This window comes from Salvelinus fontinalis, chromosome 27 (assembly GCF_029448725.1).
Source record: "Salvelinus fontinalis isolate EN_2023a chromosome 27, ASM2944872v1, whole genome shotgun sequence".
NCBI classification, from domain to species: domain Eukaryota; kingdom Metazoa; phylum Chordata; class Actinopteri; order Salmoniformes; family Salmonidae; genus Salvelinus; species Salvelinus fontinalis.
This window is the reverse complement of record NC_074691.1, coordinates 37,965,874-37,992,827: the sequence shown is the minus strand read 5'-3', so window position 1 is coordinate 37,992,827 and position 26,954 is coordinate 37,965,874. Positions and strand designations below refer to the sequence as shown.

Below are 26,954 nucleotides of genomic sequence, written 5' to 3'. Positions count from 1 at the left end.
TCATCTCATTAGCACAGAGTCATCACTCATTCTATTGGCACAAACACATCACCATGACAACGCCAACAACTTTATTTTTCTAGAATGTGTTATTCTGGGACTGGTTCTGATTGTAGAGTTTCCCAAAAGGAGGATTGGAGTTGGCTAGATTCTCCTGGGCCAGAACTAAAGCAGCTAAATCATTAATGCTAGTTTGAAATATTGTTTTATTGATCAGGTGGGTCACAAGACACTTTGAAAGTACGTCAGAGGGGTCAGAATTTAAACCACCATTAAATTGACCCAATTCTTCCAAGAAACCATTGGACAGAAAACACAAGCCAAGAGGAACATAGGCCTAGTGCCATAATGTACCTAACAGCAAACTGCGAGCACTGTAAATCACATTTCTGAGTTATTGTTGATAGCTTTCAGCAAATTCTAAATGGCACAGGCTCAAATAATCAGGTATCGCATTCATATAGGGTAACAGACTCACTCTCTCAGATAATACTACTGTGATCTAAATAAAGAGGAGAACATCACCTTCAGCTAGCCAGTCACACCGATTAGGGCCTACCACTTCTGACTGACGTGGTAGCGCCGTTGACCTCGTCGCTACGTGGTAGCGCCGTTGACCTCGCGCCGTTGACCTCGTCGCTACGTGGTAGCGCCGTTGACCTCGTCGCTACGTGGTAGCGCCGTTGACCTCGTCGCTACGTGGTAGCGCCGTTGACCTCGTCGCTACCACGTCGCGTCGTTGACCTCGTCGCTACCACGTCGCTACCACGTCGCGTCGTTGACCTCGTCGCTACCACGTCGCGTCGTTGACCTCGTCGCTACCACGTCGCGTCGTTGACCTCGTCGCTACCACGTCGCGTCGTTGACCTCGTCGCTACCACGTAGCGTCGCTGACCTCATCGGTGTGTCAAAACTGTCAGAGATTTTGATGCTACTACTATGCGAGCTCAAAAGGTTTTCACCAGGTGCCAGAGTAGATGATAATGCATGATTCATTACTTAACCTTTGTCTTGGAGTTGAACACATATCACCCAATCACGGACCACCCACGTTGTACAGGATAGCTTCAAGTACTACAATCACTCAGATGTTCATTGATTGACCAATTAATTGATGGATGGATTGACTGAACAATCAATTAATTTGCTCGATCACAATCAGTCCTGTGTTCATCAATTGCCTAAACTGACTGACGGACTGATTCTTTAAATCGTTTAACTATCATTGTCTTACCGTTCATGTTGTCCGACATGGATCCAGACACGCTGACAGGTGAGTTGGTGGCCCTGGACTGTGGTGCTGAAGACACAGGGTCGTCTACGATGACTAGCATGTCACTACTGCTCTCATCCTGGTCTGGATCTGGGTCCTGGTCTGGGTCCTGGTCTGGAGGTAAGGAGCTGGGCTGGAGCTCACTACTCAGAGAGATCTGACCAGGGAGAGACAGGAGAGACGCACACACCTGGGGGTTAGGGTGAGGAAGAAGAAGAAAGGGGCCAGGAATGCCAAGAACGAAACACAAAGGAGGTGGAGACAGAAGAAGGGATACAAGTATGAGGGGAAAGGGAACAGCAGTGTCCACAATGGAGACAGAAGATAGATGAAGAACAACACAGAGAAAGACCAATAGAAGGTGAAGGAGTGAGTCAGTAAGGTCAGAGGTCGCAGACACAGCAGGTCAACCCTCCCTCCCCTCTCCTCCCTCCCCTCTCACCTCACTGAAGGGACTAGGCATGGCAGAGTCGTCCATGTCTACACTGATGAATGAATCATCTCCGTCGGCTGAGAGGTTAGAGTTGTCCGCAGACAGGTTGTAAGGGATGACCAGGTTCACGTCTTTCCTCCTCTTAGGATCCTTAGGGTCCTCGTCGTCCTTCTTTCTCTATATGAGGGGAGAGAGAGAGAGAGCGAGCGAGGGGGGGGTGAGCGAGAGGGGGGGAGAGAGAGAGAGCGAGAGGGGGGGAGAGAGCGAGAGGGGGGGAGAGAGAGAGAGAGCGAGGGGGGGGTGAGCGAGAGGGGGGGAGAGAGAGAGCGAGAGGGGGGGGAGAGAGCGAGAGGGGGAGAGAGCGAGCGAGAGGGGGGGAGAGAGAGAGCGAGTGAGGGGGGGAGAGAGAGAGCGAGTGAGGGGGGGGAGAGAGAGAGCGAGAGGGGGGAGAGAGAGAGCGAGAGGGGGGGAGAGAGAGAGCGAGAGGGGGGGAGAGAGAGAGCGAGAGGGGGGTAAGGAGGGGGGAGAGAGGGGATGTTATAGGGATGGTGTTATATGAAAGATGTGGAACTCCTCTCGGATCTGAATGGACTTGGGTCGTAAAAGACAAATAGATGAAAAGTCAAAAGACCGTCCTTTAATAAAGCACTTGGCTGTGTTTCCGTGACAACTGTGGAAACAAAAACCTCAACAGATTTAATGAAGATGAAGATGAGAGACCTTCACAACAGGCTCCATTTTCCCACAGACTTTTTCAGCATCAGATTACAATGGCACGTTAGGTGGTCAGCTTTTACCACAGACCTTAGCTTTGTTAAATATGTCCAATTCTCCCACATTGGCCGACTCAGAGAGGGTTTGATCGAGAGCCAAGGTACTGACGCTACAGAGACAACCCACAAGCAGACGAGACGGGATATTGCAGGGATGGGCTTTTGCAGCAGACGACCACACTGGGTTCCACTCCTATCAGCTAAAAACAAGAAGAAGCAGCTCACCAGTGGGCACGCCATCACCAACACTGGACAACTGAGGACAGGAAAAACACTGCCTGGTCTGATGAATCACCAACACTGGACAACTGAGGACAGGAAAAACACTGCCTGGTCTGATGAATCCTGGTTCATGTTGCGTAATGCTGATGGCAGAGTCAGGATTTGGCGTAAGCAGCATGAGTCCATGGACCCATCCTGCCTGGTGTCAACGGTACAGTCCATGGACCCATCCTGCCTGGTGTCAACGGTACAGTCCATGGACCCATCCTGCCTGGTGTCAACGGTACAGTCCATGGACCCATCCTGCCTGGTGTCAACGGTACAGTCCATGGACCCATCCTGCCTGGTGTCAACGGTACAGTCCATGGACCCATCCTGCTTGGTGTCAACGGTACAGTCCATGGACCCATCCTGCCTGGTGTCAACGGTACAGTCCATGGACCCATCCTGCCTGGTGTCAACGGTACAGTCCATGGACCCATCCTGCCTGGTGTCAACGGTACAGTCCATGGACCCATCCTGCCTGGTGTCAACGGTACAGTCCATGGACCCATCCTGCCTGGTGTCAACGGTACAGTCCATGGACCCATCCTGCCTGGTGTCAACGGTACAGTCCATGGACCCATCCTGCCTGGTGTCAACGGTACAGTCCATGGACCCATCCTGCCTGGTGTCAACGGTACAGTCCATGGACCCATCCTGCCTGGTGTCAACGGTACAGTCAATGGACCCATCCTGCCTGGTGTCAACGGTACAGTCCATGGACCCATCCTGCCTGGTGTCAACGGTACAGTCCATGGACCCATCCTGCCTGGTGTCAACGGTACAGGCTTGGTGGCGGTAGTGTAACGGTGTGGGGGAAGTTTTCCTGGCACACGTTAGGTCCCTTGATACCAATTGAGCAACGTTTCCATGTTCTGAATAATTCAGGCTATAGTGGAGGCAAAGGTGGGGGGGGGTCCCAGCCCGGTACTAGATGGGCGTACCTAATAAACTGGTGTATATGCCATCCAGCTAGAGTGCAGCATTAATAAACAATGTATATGAGAGACAGTGCTAAATCTTTCTCTGCAGGAATCTTCACTGCATCAGTGAGAGGAGTGTACTACCTCAGATTCACACATCTCCTTAAAGATACACGGATCTTTGACAACGGGGAATAACCACAGCACCTTCAGTGGCTTCCTGCTCTTCCCCTTGTAAGGGAGGCACCGTGCTGTAATCCTCTTTGATGTGAGTAGTGGGATTAAAAGCCCCAATGTTCCTCTCTAACTAATAAATGGGCATTTTATATATTTTTTCTCCAGATTTGTGTCATTGACATTTGTAAGGCACAAAATTTCACACAGCTAGGACAGAAGTGTTTTTTTTAGCTAAGTGCCATTGCCGATGGCCCCAGCGGCCATTTCCAAAATGGCCGCCAACCAGCTGCACAGGGCCATAGTGGTCAGGATTCACATGGCCACATCTCCATGCATGAAGGCCGGTGTGGAGAACATCAATATGTCATATACAGTGCAAAGTATTCAGAACCTTGACTTTTTCCACATTTAGTTATGTTACAGCCTTATAATAAAATGGATTAAATAAATCAAATATCCTCAATCTACACACAATACCCCGTACAGACAAAGCAAAAACTGATTTCAAAAAAAAAAAAAAAACAGAAATACCTTATTTACATAAGTATTCAGACCCTTCGTTATGAGACTCCAAGTTGAGCTCAGGTGCATCCTGTTTCCATTGATCATCCTTGAGATGTTTCTACAACTTATTCGGAGTCCACCTGTGGTAAATTCAATTGGATTGGACATGATGTGGAAAGGCACACACACCTGTCTATATAAGGTCCCACCGTTGACAGTGCATGTCAGAGCAAAAACCAAGCCATGAGGTCGAAGGAATTGTCCGTAGAGCTCCGAGACAGGATTGTGTCGAGGCACAGATCTGGGGAAGGGTACCAAAACATTTCTGCAGCATTGAAGGTCCACAAGAACAGAGTGGCCTCCATCATTCTTAAATGGAAGAAGTTTGGAACCACCAAGACTCTTCCGAGAGCTGGTCGCCCGGCCAAACTGAGCAATAGGGGGAGAAGGGCCTTGGTCAGGGAGGTGACCAAGAACCCAATGGTCACTCTGAGAGAGCTCCAGAGTTCCTCTGTGGAGATGGGAGAACCTTTCAGAAGGACAACCATCTCTGCAGCACTCCACCAATCAGGCCTTTAATGGTAGAGTGGCCAGACAGAAGCCACTCCTCTGTAAAAGGCACATGACAGCCCGCTTGGAGTTTGCCAAAAGTCACCTGAAGACTCTCAGACCATAAGAAACAAGATTCTGAATGCCAAGGGTCACGTCTGGAGGAAACCTGGCACCATCCCTACGGTGAAGCGTGGTGGTGGCAGCATCATGCTGTGGGGATGTTTTTCATCGGTTTTCATTTTTATTTGTATAAATAAGCAAACATAAAAAAAAAAAAAAAAAATTATAACTCTTTGCTTTGTCATTACTGGATAGTGTGTAGATTGAAGGGGAACAAATATTGAATTGATTTTAGAATAAGGCTGTAACATAACAAAATGTGGAAAAAGTTAAGGAGTCTGAAACTTTCCGAAGGCGCTTTAAATGTATTGTTTAAAAAGACGTGACATAACGTTGTACCTTGTCAGCATATTTCTCTCTCTTTCTCCTGCGGTCCTTCACCTTGCTGCACTCCTCCTGTTGTCTCTTCTCTTCCTGACGAACACGCACTGCAGGACACAATACAGGAGGTAGCAGCCAATCAGTAAACACGCTTTCTCACACAACACAGGAACACAGCAACCAATCACATTTCTGAAAAGTCCCCTCACGTCTCTTCTCCAGCTCCTCGTCGTCCAGCAGCAGACTGACCACCTCTTTAGGCTTCAGGGTGTCTGGTTTAAAGTTCCCCCCAGAGATCACCATCCTCTGGATCTGATGGGGGGGGAAGAGGACGACACATGGATACAAAGGGTTAACTAGGATCAATGCCTTTAGGTTTTCACTCCAAAAAAGGTAGAAAGCTGTGAGAAAATAGAAACTGTTCGGAGCGTCGTATTAAACCTGGTAGGATGTAGGGTATCGTGACGTATTAAACCTGGTAGGATGTAGGGTACCGTGACGTATTAAACCTGGTAGGATGTAGGGTACCGTGACGTATTAAACCTGGTAGGATGTAGGGTACCGTGACGTATTAAACCTGGTAGGATGTAGGGTACCGTGACGTATTAAACCTGGTAGGATGTAGGGTACCGTGACGTATTAAACCTGGTAGGATGTAGGGTACCGTGACGTATTAAACCTGGTAGGATGTAGGGTACCGTGACGTATTAAACCTGGTAGGATGTAGGGTACCGTGACGTATTAAACCCGGTAGGATGTAGGGTACCGTGACGTATTAAACCTAGTAGGATGTAGGGTACCGTGACGTATTAAACCTGGTAGGATGTAGGGTACCGTGACGTATTAAACCCGGTAGGATGTAGGGTACCGTGACGTATTAAACCCGGTAGGATGTAGGGTACCGTGACGTATTAAACCTGGTAGGATGTAGGGTACCGTGACGTATTAAACCTGGTAGGATGTAGGGTACCGTGACGTATTAAACCTGGTAGGATGTAGGGTACCGTGACGTATTAAACCTGGTAGGATGTAGGGTACCGTGACGTATTAAACCTGGTAGGATGTAGGGTACCGTGACGTATTAAACCTGGTAGGATGTCAGTACCGTGCAAAGCGTCGTATTAAACCCGGTAGGATGCCAGTACCGTGCAGAGTGTCGTATTAAACCCGGTAAGATGCCAGTACCGTGCAGAGTGTCGTATTAAACCCGGTAAGATGCCAGTACCGTGCAGAGTGTCGTATTAAACCCGGTAAGATGCCAGTACCGTGCAGAGTGTCGTATTAATCCCGGTAGGATGTCAGTACCTTGACGTATTAAACCCGGTAGGACGTCAGTAGTGAGCTCCATCTTCTTCTTGACCCAAAGTAGTGTGTGTGTGAGATTGTCTCACCTCACTCTTCTCCTTGGCCCTCTGCAGTATCCTCTCCTCTATAGTGAGCTGACAGATCAGACGGTACACAGTGACCTGCTTGGTCTGACCCAGGCGGTGAGCTCTGTCCATAGCCTGCTGGTCCACTGTAGGGTTCCAGTCACTGTCATAGAAGATCACCTAGCAAGAGAGCGACAGGGAGAGGGAGAGAGAGTGTGAGAGACTAATTACTCACAGCCCCCGAAAAGATCAGTTGGTGAAAACAGTTAGTTACACCAGCCACACTGCAGTTACACCAGCCACACTGCAGTTACACCAGCCACACTGCAGTTACACCAGCCACACTGCAGTTACACCAGCCACACTGCAGTTACACCAGCCACACTGCAGTTACACCAGCCACACTGCAGTTACACCAGCCACACTGCAGTTACACCAGCCACACTGCAGTTACACCAGCCACACTGCAGTTATACCAGCCACACTGCAGTTATACCAGCCACACTGCAGTTATACATATATACATATCTAAATGGCTCCACTTTAAGGGAGAAAGACAGAGAGAGGGGGATGAGAGAGACATGGAGAGGGGGATGAGAGACAGAGAGAGGGAGAAAGAGGGGGATGAGTGAGAGAGAGAGAAAGAGGGGGATGAGTGAGAGAGAAATAGGGGGATGAGTGAGAGAGAGAGAGAGAGAGAGAGAAAGTGGGGGATGAGAGAGACAGAGAGAGAAAGTGGGGGATGAGAGAGACAGAGAGAGAAAGTGGGGGATGAGAGAGACAGAGAGCGAAAGTGGGGGATGAGAGAGACAGAGAGAGAAAGTGGGGGATGAGAGAGAGTTCCTCACAGTGTCAGCAGCAGTCAGGTTGATGCCCAGACCTCCAGCCCTCGTACTCAGGAGGAACACAAAGATGTCAGTCCTGAGAGACGGAGGGAGGAAAGAGAAAGAACATTATTTATTGTTAATGATCCGTTATTTTACCAGGTAAGATGACTGAGAACACATGGGGAATAGTTACAGGGGAGAGGAGGGGGATGAATAAGCCAAATCGGAAGCTGGGGATGATTAGGTGGCCATGATGGTATGAGGGCCAGATTGGGAATTTATCCAGGACACCAGGGTTAACACCCCTACTCTTACGATAAATGCCATGGGATCTTTAGTGACCACAGAGTCAGGACACCCGTTTAACGTCCCATCCGAAACACCACATCCTACACAGGACAATGTCCCCAATCACTGCTCTGGGGCTTTGGGATATTTTTTTGACCAGATGAAAGAGTGCTTCCTACTGGCCGTCAAAAACCACTTCCAGCAGCATCTGGCCAGCAGTGGGATGCAGGGTGGTATACTCGTCAGCAGATTTTACAGCCAGAGAGATGGTTTACAACGTATCACACGCTCACCACAACTAGAAGCAGAGCGTCAAAGGCCCACAGAGAGCAGAACTAATGCAAACCAGAATACACAGAGACACACCAGGATACACAGAGACACACCAGGATACACAGAGACACACCAGGACACACAGAGACACACCAGAATACACAGAGACACACCAGGATACACAGAGACACACCAGGATACACACCAGGATACACAGAGACACACCAGAATACACAGAGACACACCAGGATACACAGAGACACACCAGGATACACAGAGACACACCAGGATACACAGAGACACACCAGGATACACAGAGACACACCAGGATACACAGAGACACACCAGGACACACAGAGACACACCAGGACACACAGAGACACACCAGGACACACAGAGACACACCAGGATACACAGAGACACGCCAGGATACACACCAGGATACACAGAGACACACCAGGATACACAGAGACACACCAGAATACACAGAGACACACCAGAATACACAGAGACACACCAGGATACACACCAGGATACAGAGACAAACCAGGACACACAGAGACACACCAGGATACACAGAGACACACCAGGATACACAGAGACACACCAGGATACACAGAGACACACCAGGACACACAGAGACACACCAGGATACACAGAGACACACCAGGATACACAGAGACACACCAGGATACACACCAGGATACACAGAGACACACCAGAATACACAGAGACACACCAGGATATACACCAGGATACACACCAGAATACACAGAGACACACCAGGATACACAGAGACACACCAGAATACACAGAGACACACCAGAATACACAGAGACACACAGTAGTGAGTCAAAACCACCCACAGCCAATAGCCTACACCACTGAGGAAGAAAACGGTTGAACTAAGAGACAGACTACTCACCGGCTCTGGAAGTCTGCCACCATGTCTCTGCGTTCTGAGATCTTGGAGGAGCCGTCCAGACGCATGTAGGTGTGTTTACGATACACCATGTACTCCTGGAAGGGGGGGGGGGGGGGGGGGGGATAAAGGGTTTTAAGATAACAGCTTATTCCTGGCTCTTGTTGAGTAACAGAAGAACTCAGTCGGCTTGAAGTGGGCCACAACACAGAGCAACTGGAATGGCGAGAGAGAACAACTGGAATGGCGAGAGAGAACAACTGGAATGGCGAGAGAGAACAACTGGAATGGCGAGAGAGAACAACTGGAATGGCGAGAGAGAACAACTGGAATGGCGAGAGAGAGACCATGATCGGACAGTTCAGTCCTTTTGGGTCGCAGCTCGAGTCTGGGACCTGGCAAGACATGTCTTGGTTTCTCTTTCACTCACTGGGTCATGAGAGAACTCAGAGAGCTGTGTGTGGTTCACAGTGCAACACTAAGGGACAACAGGGGGTTTGAAGTACACACTCGTCAAACTCCCAGGGAATGAATCCACACCCATGTTATCTTCCTCAACCTCCTCCTCTTCCTTCTCCGTGGGATGTTGCTGATCTGTCCGTCAGGCAGAGAGCTGACACCAAATCACTTGGTTTCCAGAACGGTCCTCTAAGGGGGGGGGGGGGGGGGCTACAGAGTCAACTAACAGCTAAAAAGGGTTTTACACCGTCCATGCAACGGATCCAACAGAGGTTTGTTGTCTCACTACGTAGTTCTACATACATTGTTGGAACTCGACGCGAACAGCAAACAGAGTTCCGTAGCTCGGTTTGGATAGAACGTGAAATCACTGTGGAGAACCTTTAAGTACTTTTGGGTCCCAGATTGAGCCAGCCTGTTCCTGACCAGAGATTTTCTCCACTCCCTCGAGACACAAGATAACTTACACAGCTTGAAGTGGGCCACAACACAGAACCACAGATTACAGGTTTGGAGTTCACTCATCCACACCGCAGGATATCAATCTGTTTTTCAACCTCCAGTCCATTGGATGCTGTTAATGCTAAACTTGGTCATTCAGTTATTTATTTTGTTGCTGAACGCTCCCTCAGTTTGTGAGCTGACACTAAAATAACACGTTTCCAAGTGGTAGCTTTCATTTTAAATGGTCCGCAGTCTCTGCACAAGGCATAACCACAACATAGCAGGCCTATCCCTGGAGCTAACATTTGTTGAGAAACAAAGCTCGATTCCATTGTTTCTCAACCTCTAGCCCTTGGGACACTGACAGTTCATGAGTGGACACTGATTTATAGTGGCATGTCAAATGCTAAGCTTTGTTTTACTGCTGTGTTAGAACAGGGGTCAGACGGTGTAATGAGGTGAAACTGATTTAGTCACATGTCAAATGCTAGTTTTACTATAAGTGGTGGGAAAAACCTCAACAGAATGTATTTACTTAGCTCTTTGGTCCCATTTCGCTCAGGGGCCAGTGTGAGTACAATGGGGGTCCCATTTCGCTCAGGGGCCAGTGTGAGTACAATGGGGGTCCTATTTCACTCAGGGGCCAGTGTGAGTACAATGGGGGTCCCATTTCGCTCAGGGTCAGTGTGAGTACAATGGGGGTCCCCCAGGGATCTGTCTTAGGGCTCTTCACTCTTTAGCTTATGAAGAATAGTCTATAAATAGTCTGGTGGCAAGGTGTTGATCCCTATCTCCTAGTGCTGAGTGATTAACTGACATTTATGTTATTTTTGTAGTTTTTAAAAACAAATTATCTGATGTTTTTCAATCATTTCAATTCCATTTTCCCCCCGTTAGCTAAAATCGCGTATATTGCGGAGTTTCTCTAGAGATAAATCAGATCAAGCCTGAACTGTGTGATGTAGTAGGGAGTTGTAGTTTCTGTAGAGATAAATCAGATCCAGCCTGAACTGCGCGATGTAGTAGGGAGTTGTAGTTTCCAACAGTCCCAAAATTTGTATCAAACCAAAACCAAACTGACCTCAAAAAGCACCAATCACTCAGCATTACCACCTCTCACTCCTACACCTGGCCTGTTCAACATTAGCCCTCTGACACAAGACTACATCACTACTACTACCACCTCTCACTCCTACACCTGGCCTGTTCAACATTAGCCCCCTGACACAAGACTACATCACTACTACCACCACCTCTCACTCCAACACCTGGCCTGTTCAACATTAGCCCTCTGACACAAGACTACATCACTACTACTACCACCTCTCACTCCTACACCTGGCCTGTTCAACATTAGCCCCCTGACACAAGACTACATCACTACTACTACCACCTCTCACTCCAACACCTGGCCTGTTCAACATTAGCCCCCTGACACAAGACTACTACTACCACCTCTCACTCCTACACCTGGCCTGTTCAACATTAGCCCCCTGACACAAGACTACATCACTACTACTACCACCTCTCACTCCAACACCTGGCCTGTTCAACATTAGCCCCCTGACACAAGACTACATCACTACTACTACCACCTCTCACTCCTACACCTGGCCTGTTCAACATTAGCCCCCTGACAACAAGACTACATCACCTCTCACTCCAACACCTGGCCTGTTCACCATTAGCCCCCTGACACAAGACTACATCACTCCTACACCTGGCCTGTTCAACATTAGCCCCCTGACACAAGACTACATCACTACTACTACCACCTCTCACTCCTACACCTGGCCTGTTCAACATTAGCCCCCTGACACAAGACTACATCACTCCTACACCTGGCCTGTTCAACATTAGCCCTCTGGCACAAGACTACATCACTACTACTACCACCTCTCACTCCTACACCTGGCCTGTTCAACATTAGCCCCCTGACACAAGACTACATCACTCCTACACCTGGCCTGTTCAACATTAGCCCTCTGACACAAGACTACATCACTACTACTACCACCTCTCACTCCTACACCTGGCCTGTTCAACATTAGCCCCCTGACACAAGACTACATCACTACTACTACCACCTCTCACTCCTACACCTGGCCTGTTCAACATTAGCCCCATGACACAAGACTACATCACTACTACCACCACCTCTCACTCCAACACCTGGCCTGTTCAACATTAGCCCCCTGACACAAGACTACATCACTACTACTACCACCTCTCACTCCTACACCTGGCCTGTTCAACATTAGCCCCCTGACAACAAGACTACATCACCTCTCACTCCAACACCTGGCCTGTTCACCATTAGCCCCCTGACACAAGACTACATCACTCCTACACCTGGCCTGTTCAACATTAGCCCCCTGACACAAGACTACATCACTACTACTACCACCTCTCACTCCTACACCTGGCCTGTTCAACATTAGCCCCCTGACACAAGACTACATCACTCCTACACCTGGCCTGTTCAACATTAGCCCCCTGACACAAGACTACATCACTACTACTACCACCTCTCACTCTTACACCTGGCCTGTTCAACATTAGCCCCCTGACACAAGACTACATCACTCCTACACCTGGCCTGTTCAACATTAGCCCCCTGACACAAGACTACATCACTCCTACACCTGGCCTGTTCAACATTAGCCCCCTGACACAAGACTACATCACTCCTACTACCACCTCTCACTCCTACACCTGGCCTGTTCAACATTAGCCCCCTGACACAAGACTGCATCACTACTACTACCACCTCTCACTCCTACACCTGGCCTGTTCACCATTAGCCCCCTGACACAAGACTACATCACTCCTACACCTGGCCTGTTCAACATTAGCCCCCTGACACAAGACTACATCACTACTACTACCACCTCTCACTCTTACACCTGGCCTGTTCAACATTAGCCCCCTGACACAAGACTACATCACTCCTACACCTGGCCTGTTCAACATTAGCCCCCTGACACAAGACTACATCACTCCTACTACCACCTCTCACTCCTACACCTGGCCTGTTCAACATTAGCCCCCTGACACAAGACTACATCACTCCTACTACCACCTCTCACTCCTACACCTGGCCTGTTCAACATTAGCCCCCTGACAACAAGACTACATCACTCCTACTACCACCTCTCACTCCTACACCTGGCCTGTTCAACATTAGCCCCCTGACACAAGACTACATCACTCCTACTACCACCTCTCACTCCTACACCTGGCCTGTTCAACATTAGCCCCCTGACACAAGACTACATCACTCCTACTACCACCTCTCACTCCTACACCTGGCCTGTTCAACATTAGCCCCCTGACAACAAGACTACATCACTCCTACTACCACCTCTCACTCCTACACCTGGCCTGTTCAACATTAGCCCCCTGACACAAGACTACATCACTCCTACTGCCACCTCTCACTCCTACACCTGGCCTGTTCAACATTAGCCCCCTGACACAAGACTACATCACTCCTACTACCACCTCTCACTCCTACACCTGGCCTGTTCAACATTAGCCCCCTGACACAAGACTACATTCCACAGTCCCCCCATGACCAACTGTCACCTGCTTCCAATTCCATACCTCAAACTCTCTCCAAGACCATTTACCAACTCTCACACACTATAAGTCCCCTTCCTGCCTCTCATATCCCTTTCCGAGCCCACTATCCCCCCTTTGAGTCACTTGCAACAAACACACACCTCTCCCTACCAATAACAAACCAGACACCTCTCCCTACCAATAACATACCAGACACCTCTCCCTACCAATAACATACCAGACACCCCTTTACCAATCCATTACCACCACTGTGGCATCCACAGCTCCAGCTCTCCTGGGGTTCTGTCCCAAATAGCACCCTATTCCCTACGTAGTGCCCTATTCCCCATTTATAAACGCACTACTTTTGACCATAGGACTCTGATCAAAAGAAGTGCACTATGTAGGGAATAGGGTGCCATTTGGGAGGTTTCCTGTGTCTACCTGCATCTGGCCCCGGTTCCCACTCGACACATCTGGCCCTGTTGAAAACTACATGAGGACCATTAGACCCTCGTCTCTGATGCTAACCACCTCTGATTGGCTCTAGGGCTCTCGCCAATGAATTGGAAATCACAGAAAGAGCTGCCTCTCTCCCACTTACACTCCTTCTCCCCTGTATCCATGTCCCTCTCTCCCACTTACACTCCTCCTCCCCTGTATCCATGTCCCTCTCTCCCACTCCTCCTCCCCTGTATCCATGTCCCTCTCTCCCACTCCTCCTCCCCTGTATCCATGTCCCTCTCTCCCACTCCTCCTCCCCTGTATCCATGTCCCTCTCTCCCACTCCTCCTCCCCTGTATCCATGTCCCTCTCTCCCACTCCTCCTCCCCTGTATCCACGTCCCTCTCTCCCACTCCTCCTCCCCTGTATCCACGTCCCTCTCTCCCACTTACACTCCTCCTCCCCTGTATCCATGTACCTCTCTCAAATGTAACCTCTAATCTCCTCCACCTCCCTAAAACTTCCTCATCTCCCCCCCCCTGCCTCTCCCACTTTTCGTTCTGCCCCGTGAGTAAATCCTAGCCAGTCACTCAGGTCTCGGCAGTGTTCCTCCTGGCCAGCAGAGCGGCGACATACCGACATCAAGTATCTTTATTCTAACAAAGCTAGTACTCTTGACTTCAGTCTCCAGCGTCCTGGTCGTGACTGAGACAGACCTGGACCCCATGAACCATCTGGAGAATGAATGAATGAATGAATAATGAGTAAAAACAATATATCTCAATGAATAAAGGCTAGTCACTACAACATCCAAATTGGATCGTTTAGAGCAGCATAGCCCCATCAGAATGGCTCATGCATTTTTCAGTGAGTGGTCTTGGCATATGCCTGCTGTTCTTGAAATATATGCAGCAGACGCAATGCGGTGGTTGTCCTGATCCAAGAGCCTTGGTGTAGAGGAGCAGTAAATAAGACTGCAGACAGATCTGACTGAACGGTGTACAGCAGCAAAGACCCCCATCATAACATTTCTGGAACTGTGTGTGTGTGTGTGTGTGTGTGGTTAACCCCTGCAAACTAGAAGCAGAGAGACTTGGCTACGCTCCGCCCCTGACAGAACAGCTGATGACATCACTGTCATCCATCTGGCCCGCTGGCCTCGGAGCTAGAGAAGATCGGTGATGTTACGCCACGCCGACTGGAGACAAAAAACAATCACGCTAATGACACATATTACAATCTCTGAGGGTTTTTTGGTTTTGTTCTCCCTAAAACAAAGAACTGACAGAGGGGACGGAAAATCAACTCCAGCTGGAGAGAGATCATATTGAAGAGCGAAAGGCGAGGTAGACGAGGGGAGTATGACTTCATCTATGAATGTCTCAATTCGACTTGAGAAGAAAAAAATCACTGTCTATTGATGAGTAGGAGTCAAAGGTATTCAGTGCCGTCATTATCACAGATAACCTTGCTGCCTTGTTGCTGTGTCATCACCGTTTGGATTTATCCCTCCCTGCCCAACAACTAAAGACTACGTATCGTGTGTTAGCACCCACCAATCATCTCTTTTGAAGACCAAGTATTGACAAGATTATTTGGGCTATTTTCCCACCACTGGCATATGCCCTTGCCCAGCCAATAAGATGTCTGCCAGCCATGTTACCCAACAGACAGGAGGAACACGTAGCCAGTCACCAGCCACCAGACCTAGCTATGAAAACAGTCCAGTTAAGCCATCAAACCCTACCTCACCACGGAACACCCTACCTCACTACGGAACACCCTACCCCACTACGGAACACCCTACCCCACTACGGAAAACATTACCTCACTACGGAAAACACTACGGAACACCCTACCTCACTATGGAACACCCTACCTCACTACAGAACACACTACCTCACTACGGAAAACATTACCTCACTACGGAAAACATTACCTCACTACGGAAAACATTACCTCACTACGGAAAACACTACGGAACACCCTACCTCACTATGGAACACCCTACCTCACTAAGGAACACACTACCTCACTAAGGAACACACTACCTCACTACGGAACACACTACCTCACTACGGAACACACTACCTCACTACGGAACACACTACCTCACTACGGAACACCCTACCTCACTACGGAACACCCTACCTCACTACGGAAAACCCTACCTCACTACGGAAAACCCTACCTCACTACGGAAAACACTACCTCACTACGGAAAACACTACCTCACTACGGAAAACACTACCTCACTACGGAAATCACTACCTCACTACGGAAAACCCTACCTCACTACGGAAAACACTACCTCACTACGGAAAACACTACCTCACTACGGAAATCACTACCTCACTACGGAAAACCCTACCTCACTATGGAAATCACTACCTCACGCACTATGGAACGCACCACGGAACACCCTACCTCACTACGGAACACACCACCTCACTACGGAGCACACCACCCCACTACGGAGCACACTACCCCACTACGGAGCACACTACCCCACTACGGAGCACACTACCCCACTACGGAGCACACTACCCCACTACGGAACACCCTACCCCACTACGGAACACCCTACCTCACTACGGAGCACACTACGGAACACCCTACCTCACTACGGAGCACACTACGGAACACCCTACCTCACTACGGAACTAGACCAACCATGAGAGAATGGAGGAGGAATTCCTGTTACGATGACTTCACGCCACGGAGCTGCCTGTGTGTTTGTGTCTCTAGGGCAACAATAGTGATAGAGCTATACAGAGCTAGGACCAGAAGTGACTGAGTGCTATTGTTGTACAGGGGATAGAGTGCTGTAACACTGGAAGCACCCTGGCTGTTCCCATGCTTTCAGCTCAACAAGAGACCTTTCCACATGCCACAAACAAGTGCTTTTGGTTTTCTCCATGCATCTATTTTCCCCTCACTCAAGCCCATTGCCCACTCATCCCCTCCAAGAGGTAATCTCTCTACAACGAGGTACAGGATGATCAGAGCAACCGCCTGTACCTGTGTCCCCCTAGTGGAGAGAGAGCTACATTACATGACCAGAAGTATGTGGACACCTGCTCGTCGAACAACACATTCCAAAATCATGGGTATTAATATGGAGTTGGTCCCCCCCTTTGCTGCTATAACAGCCTCCACTCTTCTGGGAAGGCTTTCCACTAGATGTTGGAACATTGCTGCTATAACAGCCTCCACTCTTCTGGGAAGGCTTTCTACTAGATGTTGGAACATTGCTGCTATAACAGCCTCCACTCTTCTGGGAAGGCTTTCTACTAGATGTTGGAACATTGCTGCTATAACAGCCTCCACTCTTCTGGGAAGGCTTTCTACTAGATGTTGGAACATTGCTGCCTGGTCTTGCTTCCATTCAGTAACAAGAGCATTAGTGAGGTCAGGCACTGATGTTGGGTGATTAGGCCTGACTCGCTGTCGGTGTTCCAATTCATCCCAAAGGTGTTCGATGGGGTTGATGTCGGGGTTCTGTGCAGGCCAGTCAAGTTCTTCCACACCGATCTCGACAAACCATTTCTGTATGGACCTCGCTTTGTGCACGGGGGGCATTGTCATGCTGAAACAGGAAGGTGCCTTCCCCAAACTGTTGCCACAAAGTTGGAAGCACAGAATCGTCTAGAATGTCATTGTATGTTGTAGCGTTAAGATTTCCCTTCACTGGAACACTACTCCTGCTCCATCAAACTTTACAGTTGGCACTATGCCTACGGGCAGGTAGCATTCTCAAGGCATCCGCCAAACCCAGATTCGTCCGTCAGACTGCCAGATGGTGAAGCGTGATTCATCACTCCAGAGAAGGCGTTTCCAATGCTCCAGAGTCCAATGGCGGCGAGCTTTACACCACCACAGTCGACGCTTGGCATTGCACATGGTCATCTTAGGCTTGTGTGCGGCTGCTCGGCCATGGAAAGCCATTTCATGAAGCTCCCGACGAACAGTTCTTGTGCTGACGTTGCTTCCAGAGGCAGTTTGGAACTCTGTAGTGAGTGTTGCAGCAGAGGACAGACGATTTGTACGAGCAACTCGCTTCAGCACTCGGCGGTTCCGTTCCGTGAGCTTGTGTGGCCTACCACTTCGCGGCTGATCCGTTGTTGCTCCCAGATGTTTCCACTTCACAATAACAGCACTTACAGTTGACCGGGGCAGCTCTAGCAGGGCAGAAATTTGACAAACTGACTTGTCGGAAAGGAGGCATCCTATGACGGTGCCACGTTACAAGTCACTGAGTTCTTCAGTGAGGCCATTATACTGCCAATGTTTGTCTATGGAGATTGCATGGCTGTGCGCTTGATTTTATACACCTGTCAGCAACGGGTGTGGCTGAATCCACTAATTTGAAGGGGTGTCCACATACTTTTGTATATATAGCGTAGCTTAGCTTTTCCAAACATCAAGGCCAGTATTCATAAAGCGTCCCAGTCCTAGGACTGCTGATCTAGGATCAGTTTAGAGGGGGGGGGGGGCCTGATCCAGCAGTCCTACTCTGAGATGCATTATAATCACAGGCCAGCAGCACTGTTTCTGTGGACGTCTCTCACTCTGATGACCAAGATGTCGCCTAACAGTAGATGAGTGACCCTTGAGTCTATCCTACTGCACCCTGACTGCACTCTGACTGCACTCTGACTGCACTCTGACTGCACTCTGACTGCACTCTGACTGCACCCTGACTGCACCCTGACTGCACCCTGACTGCACCCTGACTGCACCCTGACTGCACCCTGACTGCACCCTGACTGCACCCTGACTGCACTCTGACTGCACCCTGACTGCACCCTGACTGCACCCTGACTGCACCCTGACTGCACTCTGACTGCACTCTGACTGCACTCTGACTGCACCCTGACTGCACCCTGACTGCACCCTGACTGCACTCTGACTGCACTCTGACTGCACTCTGACTGCACTCTGACTGCACTCTGACTGCACTCTGACTGCACTCTGACTGCACTCTGACTGCACTCTGACTGCACTCTGACTGCACTCTGACTGCACCCTGACTGCACTCTGACTGCACTCTGACTGCACCCTGACTGCACCCTGACTGCACCCTGACTGCACCCTGACTGCACCCTGACTGCACCCTGACTGCACTCTGACTGCACCCTGACTGCACTCTGACTGCACTCTGACTGCACCCTGACTGCACTCTGACTGCACCCTGACTGCACTCTGACTGCACTCTGACTGCACTCTGACTGCACTCTGACTGCACTCTGACTGCACTCTGACTGCACTCTGACTGCACTCTGACTGCACTCTGACTGCACTCTGACTGCACCCTGACTGCACTCTGACTGCACTCTGACTGCACTCTGACTGCACTCTGATTGCACTCACCTCCAGCAGGTCTATCATGCGAGTCATCTGGGAGTAGATGAGGACGCGGTGTCCCTGAGTCTTGAGGCGACACAGCAGCAGATCCAGAGTGTGCAGCTTCCCACTGTCAGTGATCAGGGTCTCCTTGTCTGAAACACAGAGGGCAGAAGGGCGAGAAACAAGAACATGTCAGTACATGTTGAGCATCTTAAATCCACTTTTATGATCAGAAATTACACATTTGCTTTTGGAAGCAGCAAGATTCCTTGTATTTCTGAGGTCTTGTTGATTTGAACCAGTAACTGAGGTTTTGGAGGATGTTTGGCCACATGTTCCAGGACATCAACATCATAACTTGAAAGCTATTGATAATCTTAAATCTGAAAAAGCAACCAGTGCTATCCTATCAACAGAGGACGCAGTGCTATCGTATTAACAGAGGACGCAGTGCTATCCTATCAACAGAGGACGCAGTGCTATCCTATCAACAGAGGACGCAGTGCTATCCTATCAACAGAGGACGCAGTGCTATCCTATCAACAGAGGACGCAGTGCTATCCTATCAACAGAGGACGCAGTGCTATCCTATCAACAGAGGACGCAGTGCTATCCTATCAACAGAGGACGCAGTGCTATCGTATCAACAGAGGACACATTGCTATCGTATTAACAGAGGACACAGTGCTATCCTATCAACAGAGGACGCAGTGCTATCGTATCAACAGAGGACACATTGCTATCGTATTAACAGAGGACACAGTGCTATCCTATCAACAGAGGACGCAGTGCTATCGTATTAACAGAGGACGCAGTGTTATCGTATCAACAGAGGACGCAGTGCTATCGTATTAACAGAGGACGCAGTGCTATCCTATCAACAGAGGACGCAGTGCTATCCTATCAACAGAGGACGCAGTGCTATCCTATCAACAGAGGACGCAGTGCTATCGTATCAACAGAGGACACATTGCTATCGTATTAACAGAGGACACAGTGCTATCCTATCAACAGAGGACGCAGTGCTATCGTATCAACAGAGGACACATTGCTATCGTATTAACAGAGGACACAGTGCTATCCTATCAACAGAGGACGCAGTGCTATCGTATTAACAGAGGACGCAGTGTTATCGTATCAACAGAGGACGCAGTGCTATCGTATTAACAGAGGACGCAGTGCTATCCTATCAACAGAGGACACAGTGCTATCCTATCAACGGAAGACACAGTGCTATCGTATTAACAGAGGACGCAGTGTTATCGTATCAACAGAGGACGCAGTGCTATCGTATTAACAGAGGACGCAGTGCTATCCTATCAACAGAGGACGCAGTGCTATCCTATCAACAGAGGACGCAGTGCTATCCTATCAACGGAAGACACAGTGCTATCCTATCAACAGAGGACACAGTGCTATCCTATCAACGGAAGACACAGTGCTATCCTATCAACGGAAGACACAGTGCTATCCTATCAACGGAAGACACAGTGCTATCCTATCAACAGAGGACACAGTGCTATCCTATCAACGGAAGACACAGTGCTATCCTATCAACAGAGGACACAGTGCTATCCTATCAACAGAGGACACAGTGCTATCCTATCAACAGATGACACAGGATTATCTAGTCCTGTATCAGACAACAGAGCAGAGTTCATTAGGATCAACGAGTCAGTGGAGTCATTCATAAGCTTGTATAGAGTTCTAGGGAAGTGAAGGAGGGAGGCAGACGGACGGACGGAGGCGGAGGCACAGACAGACGGACAGAGAGGCCGACAGACAGAGAGGCCGACAGACAGAGAGGCCGACAGACAGAGAGGCCGACAGACAGAGAGGCCGACAGACAGAGAGGCCGACAGACAGAGAGGCCGACAGACAGAGAGGCCGACAGACAGAGAGGCCGACAGACAGAGAGGCCGACAGACAGAGAGGCCGACAGACAGAGAGGCCGACAGACAGAGAGGCCGACAGACAGAGAGGCCGACAGACAGAGAGGCCGACAGACAGAGAGGCCGACAGACAGAGAGGCCGACAGACAGAGAGGCCGACAGACAGAGAGGCAGACAGACAGAGAGGCAGACAGACAGAGGGAGCTGTGGCTGAGACAGATAGTAGATACAGTCTGGCTCAGTAGGGCTGGTAACAGTCGTGACATGGATGGCAGTCTGTACCAGACAAGCCTTTTCACCAGGCCTCCAAGACAAACACCATGCCCCACCATCAAAGACCTGTAATATGCTTTGGGGTCAGAGGAAGAGAGACACACAGGGAGAGGGAGAGGGGGAAAGAGAGGGAGAGACACAGGGGGAGAAAGAGAGGGGGAGACATGGGGAGAAAGAGAGGGGGAAAGAGAGACACAGGGGGAGAAAGAGAGGGGGAGAAAGAGAAGCGGAGACAGGGGGAGAAAGAGAGGGGGAAGGGGAGACAGGGAGAAAGAGAGGGGGAAAGAGAGACACGGGGGGAGAAAGAGAGGGGGAGAAAGAGAAGGGGAGACAGGGGGAGAAAGAGAGACACAGGGGGAGAAAGAGAGGGGGAGACACAGGGGGAGAAAGAGAAGGGGAGACAGGGGGACAAAGAGAGGGGGAAAGAGAGACACAGGGGGAGAAAGAGATGGGGAGACAGGGGGAGAAAGAGAGGGGGGGACACAGGGGGAGAAAGAGAGGGGGGGGGACAGGGGGAGAAAGAGAGGGGGGGACACATGGGGAGAAAGAGAAGGGGAGACACAGGGGGAGAAAGAGAAGGGGAGACACAGGGGGAGAAAGAGAGGGGAGACACAGGGGGAGAAAGAGAGGGGAGACACAGGGGGAGAAAGAGAGGGGAGACACAGGGGGAGAAAGAGAGGGGGAGACACAGGGGGAGAAAGAGAGGGGGAGACAGGGGGAGAAAGAGAAGGGGAGAAAGAGAGGGGGAGACATGGGGAGAAAGAGAGGGGGAGACACAGGGGGAGAAAGAGAGGGGGAGACACAGGGGGAGAAAGAGAAGGGGAGACAGGGGGAGAAAGAGAAGGGGAGACAGGGGGAGAAAGAGATGGGGTGACACGGAGAGAAGGGGTGACACGGGGAGAAAGAGAATGGGAGACAGGGGGAGAAAGAGAAGGGGAGACAGGGGGAGAAAGAGAAGGGGAGACACAGGGGGAGAAAGAGAGACACAGGGGGAGAAAGAGAGACACAGGGGGAGAAAGAGAAGGGGAGACACAGGGGGAGAAAGAGAAGGGGAGACACAGGGGGAGAAAGAGAAGGGGAGACACAGGGGGAGAAAGAGAAGGGGAGACACAGGGGGAGAAAGAGAAGGGGAGACACAGGGGGAGAAAGAGAAGGGGAGACACAGGGGGAGAAAGAGAAGGGGAGACACAGGGGGAGAAAGAGAAGGGGAGACACAGGGGGAGAAAGAGAAGGGGGGACACAGGGGGAGAAAGAGAGGGGGAGACACAGGGGGAGAAAGAGAAGGGGAGACACAGGGGGAGAAAGAGAAGGGGAGACACAGGGGGAGAAAGAGAGGGAGAGACACAGGATGGAAGGAGTGAGATGAAAGAGAGATCACCCAGACCCAACAGACCACCCAGACCAGGGTACTCCACAGACCAGGGTACTCCCCAGGCCAGGGTACTGCTCCGACCCAACAGACCAGGGTACTCCCCAGACCCATTCCAAGGTAACACCACAGGCCTTTTATAATCCTCTGCTTTGGCAAACAAACATTTCCATTACTTTCACTAAAACACAGTCAAGAGCTTTTTGCAACTTTGTTAAGGAAGAAGATTTAAACAATTTGCTGCCAAAAGAGGGAGTTGTTTTTTTGTCTGCTGTGTTTGACCTTTACATTGCATCCAAACAACAGAGCAACACTTCAACTTGTCACTCACCACAGAAGCATTTCTAACAGCCACTTTGCCTAAACCCCAGAGGCCTCACAGCCTCACCAAACACAGAGCTGTATATGGAAGTGTTATTTTAAACTACCACTTCTGAAAAGGAGGGAGTGATTCAAATAAAACGGGATAGATTTTTGTTGTTGTTGAAATGACAGAGGACTTGTTGTCTACCTCCGTCCAAAACAACACGAATAGCTTGACATTATAAATACATGTTTTTTTCAGCATAATGCAAAATGGCTTCATTACCTCCCCGCTAGCCTAGCCGTTACCTCGCCGCTAGCCTAGCCGTTACCTCGCCGCTAGCCTAGCCGTTACCTCGCCGCTAGCCTAGCCGTTACCTCGCCGCTAGCCTAGCCGTTACCTCGCCGCTAGCCTAGCCGTTACCTCCCCGCTAGCCTAGCCGTTACCTCGCCGCTAGCCTAGCCGTTACCTCGCCGCTAGCCTAGCCGTTACCTCCCCGCTAGCCTAGCCGTTACCTCCCCGCTAGCCTAGCCGTTACCTCCCCGCTAGCCTAGCCGTTACCTCCCCGCTAGCCTAGCCGTTACCTCCCCGCTAGCCTAGCCGTTACCTCCCCGCTAGCCTAGCCGTTACCTCCCCGCTAGCCTAGCCGTTACCTCGCCGCTAGCCTATCCATTACCTCCCCGCCACTAGCCTATCCATTACCTCCCCGCCACTAGCCTATCCATTACCTCCATACTAGCCTATCCATTACCTCCATACTAGCCTATCCATTACCTCACCACTAGCCTATCCATTACCTCCCCGCCACTAGCCTATCCATTACCTCCCCGCCACTAGCCTATCCATTACCTCCCCGCCACTAGCCTATCCATTACCTCGCCACTAGCCTATCCATTACCTCGCCACTAGCCTATCCATTACCTCGCCACTAGCCTATCCATTACCTCCATACTAGCCTATCCGTTACCTCGCCACTAGCCTATCCATTACCTCCATACTAGCCTATCCGTTACCTCGCCACTAGCCTATCCATTACCCCGCCACTAGCCTATCCATTACCGCGCCACTAGCCTATCCATTACCTCCATACTAGCCTAGCCGTTACCTCGCCACTAGCCTATCCATTACCCCGCCACTAGCCTATCCATTACCTCCCCGCCACTAGCCTATCCATTACCTCCATACTAGCCTATCCATTACCTCGCCACTAGCCTATCCATTACCTCGCCACTAGCCTATCCATTACCTCCATACTAGCCTATCCATTACCTCGCCACTAGCCTATCCATTACCTCGCCACTAGCCTATCCATTACCGCGCCACTAGCCTATCCATTACCGCGCCACTAGCCTATCCATTACCTCCATACTAGCCTATCCGTTACCTCGCCACTAGCCTATCCGTTACCTCGCCACTAGCCTATCCGTTACCTCCACACTAGCCTATCCATTACCTCCATACTAGCCTATCCATTACCTCCATACTAGCCTCTCCATTACCTCGCCACTAGCCTATCCATTACCTCCATACTAGCCTATCCATTACCTCGCCACTAGCCTATCCATTACCTCCACACTAGCCTATCCATTACCTCCATACTAGCCTATCCATTACCTCCATACTAGCCTATCCATTACCTCGCCACTAGCCTATCCATTACCTCCATACTAGCCTATCCATTACCTCGCCACTAGCCTATCCATTACCTCGCCACTAGCCTATCCATTACCTCGCCACTAGCCTATCCATTACCTCCATACTAGCCTATCCATTACCTCCATACTAGCCTATCCATTACCTTGCCACTAGCCTATCCATTACCTCCGCACTAACCTATCCATTACCTCGCCACTAACCTATCCAACCCTCTTCATTACCTCCCCACTAGCCTATCCATTACCTCCCCACTACCCTATCCAACCATCTCCATTACCTACTCACTGCCCTACCCAACCCTCTCCATTACCTCCTCACTGCCCTATCCGACCCTCTTCATTCGAGTTACACACGGCTATATCCTATATCGGTCTGCTAATACAGGACTAGTAAAGTTTGTTTTCATTTTTTTAAATGTTGCATGTTGTATTATTATTTAGACTTTTCACTGGGTGCTGCGTCCCCCTCAACACCCATACCCTTCCAATATGCCCACTGAAGTGTAGTGGAGGTATATACTGTATCAAGTCATAAGGCCGATGGAACAGATCAGAATGTTGAAAAACGATTATTTGTTCACATTTTAGGCGCAGCGACGTGAACACGGCGGCAGACCTATGCGCCAATGTTCCAAAAATGCTAATTTACAGCGAAAGTTGTTTCATGGACAAATATGGAGATAGGTGTTAGAAATGTAGAAAGAGGGGGAGATCTAAAGATGAAATAACTAGCGCGGGATGCTAACTATCGCGGGATGCTAACTAGCGCGGGATGCTAATATGACTAAGAAAATGCTTTTGGCTGCTGGACAACGAAATAAAGTTGATAGAAAACAATAGAAGGTATATCAATCCAGTGGCCTTCTGTTTGGCAAACTCCATCTCCTGTGCTACAGAAACACTGCTAACCCAACAACAGTGCTAGGTGCCTGTACTACAGAAACACTGCTAACCCAACAACAGTGCTAGGTGCCTGTACTACAGAAACACTGCTAACTCAACAACAGTGCTAGGTGCCTGTACTACAGAAACACTGCTAACTCAACAACAGTGCTAGGTGCCTGTACTACAGAAACACTGCTAACCCAACAACAGTGCTAGGTGCCTGTACTACAGAAACACTGCTAACCCAACAACAGTGCTAGGTGCCTGTACTACAGAAACACTGCTAACCCAACAACAGTGCTAGGTGCCTGTACTACAGAAACACTGCTAACCCAACAACAGTGCTAGGTGCCTGTACTACAGAAACACTGCTAACTCAACAACAGTGCTAGGTGCCTGTACTACAGAAACACTGCTAATCCAACAACAGTGCTAGGTGCCTGTACTACAGAAACACTGCTAATCCAACAACAGTGCTAGGTGCCTGCTCACTTGAATTAAAGGGTAACGACACTAAAAGAAATCTACATGTCTTAGATTTTTCCCGGACCTCAAAAGTGGTTTCCTGATGTGGTTTAAGCATTTTTGTGGACTTGGAACATCCAATTTTGTTGTTTTTCTAAAGTGTGACAGATTGAAAAACTGAAACCTGTGAATTTCTGCCTCAGTTGACAGACTAATGTATCCGTTTCAATAGTAGTCCTACTTATAGCCGACCTGCACAGTACACCTTGGGTTGGCCTGACTGTTAAAGACCAATATGGGATTGATCATTTTAGGTCCTTCACAGTGTCACCATTTTTCACACACGGCACCTTTCCTTTGCCGTGCAGGCCGTTTGGGACAAACCTCCAGAAACCAGACAGGAGAGGGAGAGAGGAGACAAGAGAAGAGACGAGAGACCGTCTAATTATGACCCTGGCTCTCTGAAGAAGACAGTTGTCTGTTCTACTCTGTGTTTAGTTGGCAATAGACCACAGTGGTCTGGTCTCACCACAGTGGTCTGGTCTCACCATAGAGCAGAGAGGAACATAACAGATATTTTATATATTAGGATCCCATTAGCCGACAACTAGTCTTACTTGAGTAACACATAACAAAAAAGTCATTACATACAAAATACTTTACAATTGACATACATTTAAAACATCTATCAGTTTCAAATACATGTCAGTACAGACACACAACCAGTAGGTCACATAGGGAAAGGAGAGGAACAGAGCAGAGCGGAACGGAACGGAGCAGAGCGGAACGGAACGGAGCAGAGCGGAACGGAGCAGAGCGGAACGGAGCGGA

At 49.7% G+C, this 26,954-nt stretch overlaps 1 protein-coding gene across 3 annotated transcripts in view; it reads right to left on the bottom strand.

The window, feature by feature from the left end:
* ino80 (INO80 complex ATPase subunit) overlaps positions 1-26,954 on the bottom strand; it is a 102,330-nt gene that overhangs the window by 9,781 nt on the left and 65,595 nt on the right. For all 3 annotated transcript variants that reach the window (XM_055885688.1, XM_055885690.1, XM_055885689.1), the window contains exons 27-34: positions 19,305-19,432; positions 9,024-9,118; positions 7,559-7,631; positions 6,732-6,890; positions 5,550-5,652; positions 5,359-5,447; positions 1,716-1,883; positions 1,235-1,430 (exon numbers count right to left, since the gene is read on the bottom strand). In XM_055885688.1, the coding sequence (XP_055741663.1) occupies positions 1,235-1,430; positions 1,716-1,883; positions 5,359-5,447; positions 5,550-5,652; positions 6,732-6,890; positions 7,559-7,631; positions 9,024-9,118; positions 19,305-19,432 (1,011 nt within the window). The remainder of the gene's footprint in view (positions 1-1,234; positions 1,431-1,715; positions 1,884-5,358; positions 5,448-5,549; positions 5,653-6,731; positions 6,891-7,558; positions 7,632-9,023; positions 9,119-19,304; positions 19,433-26,954) is intronic.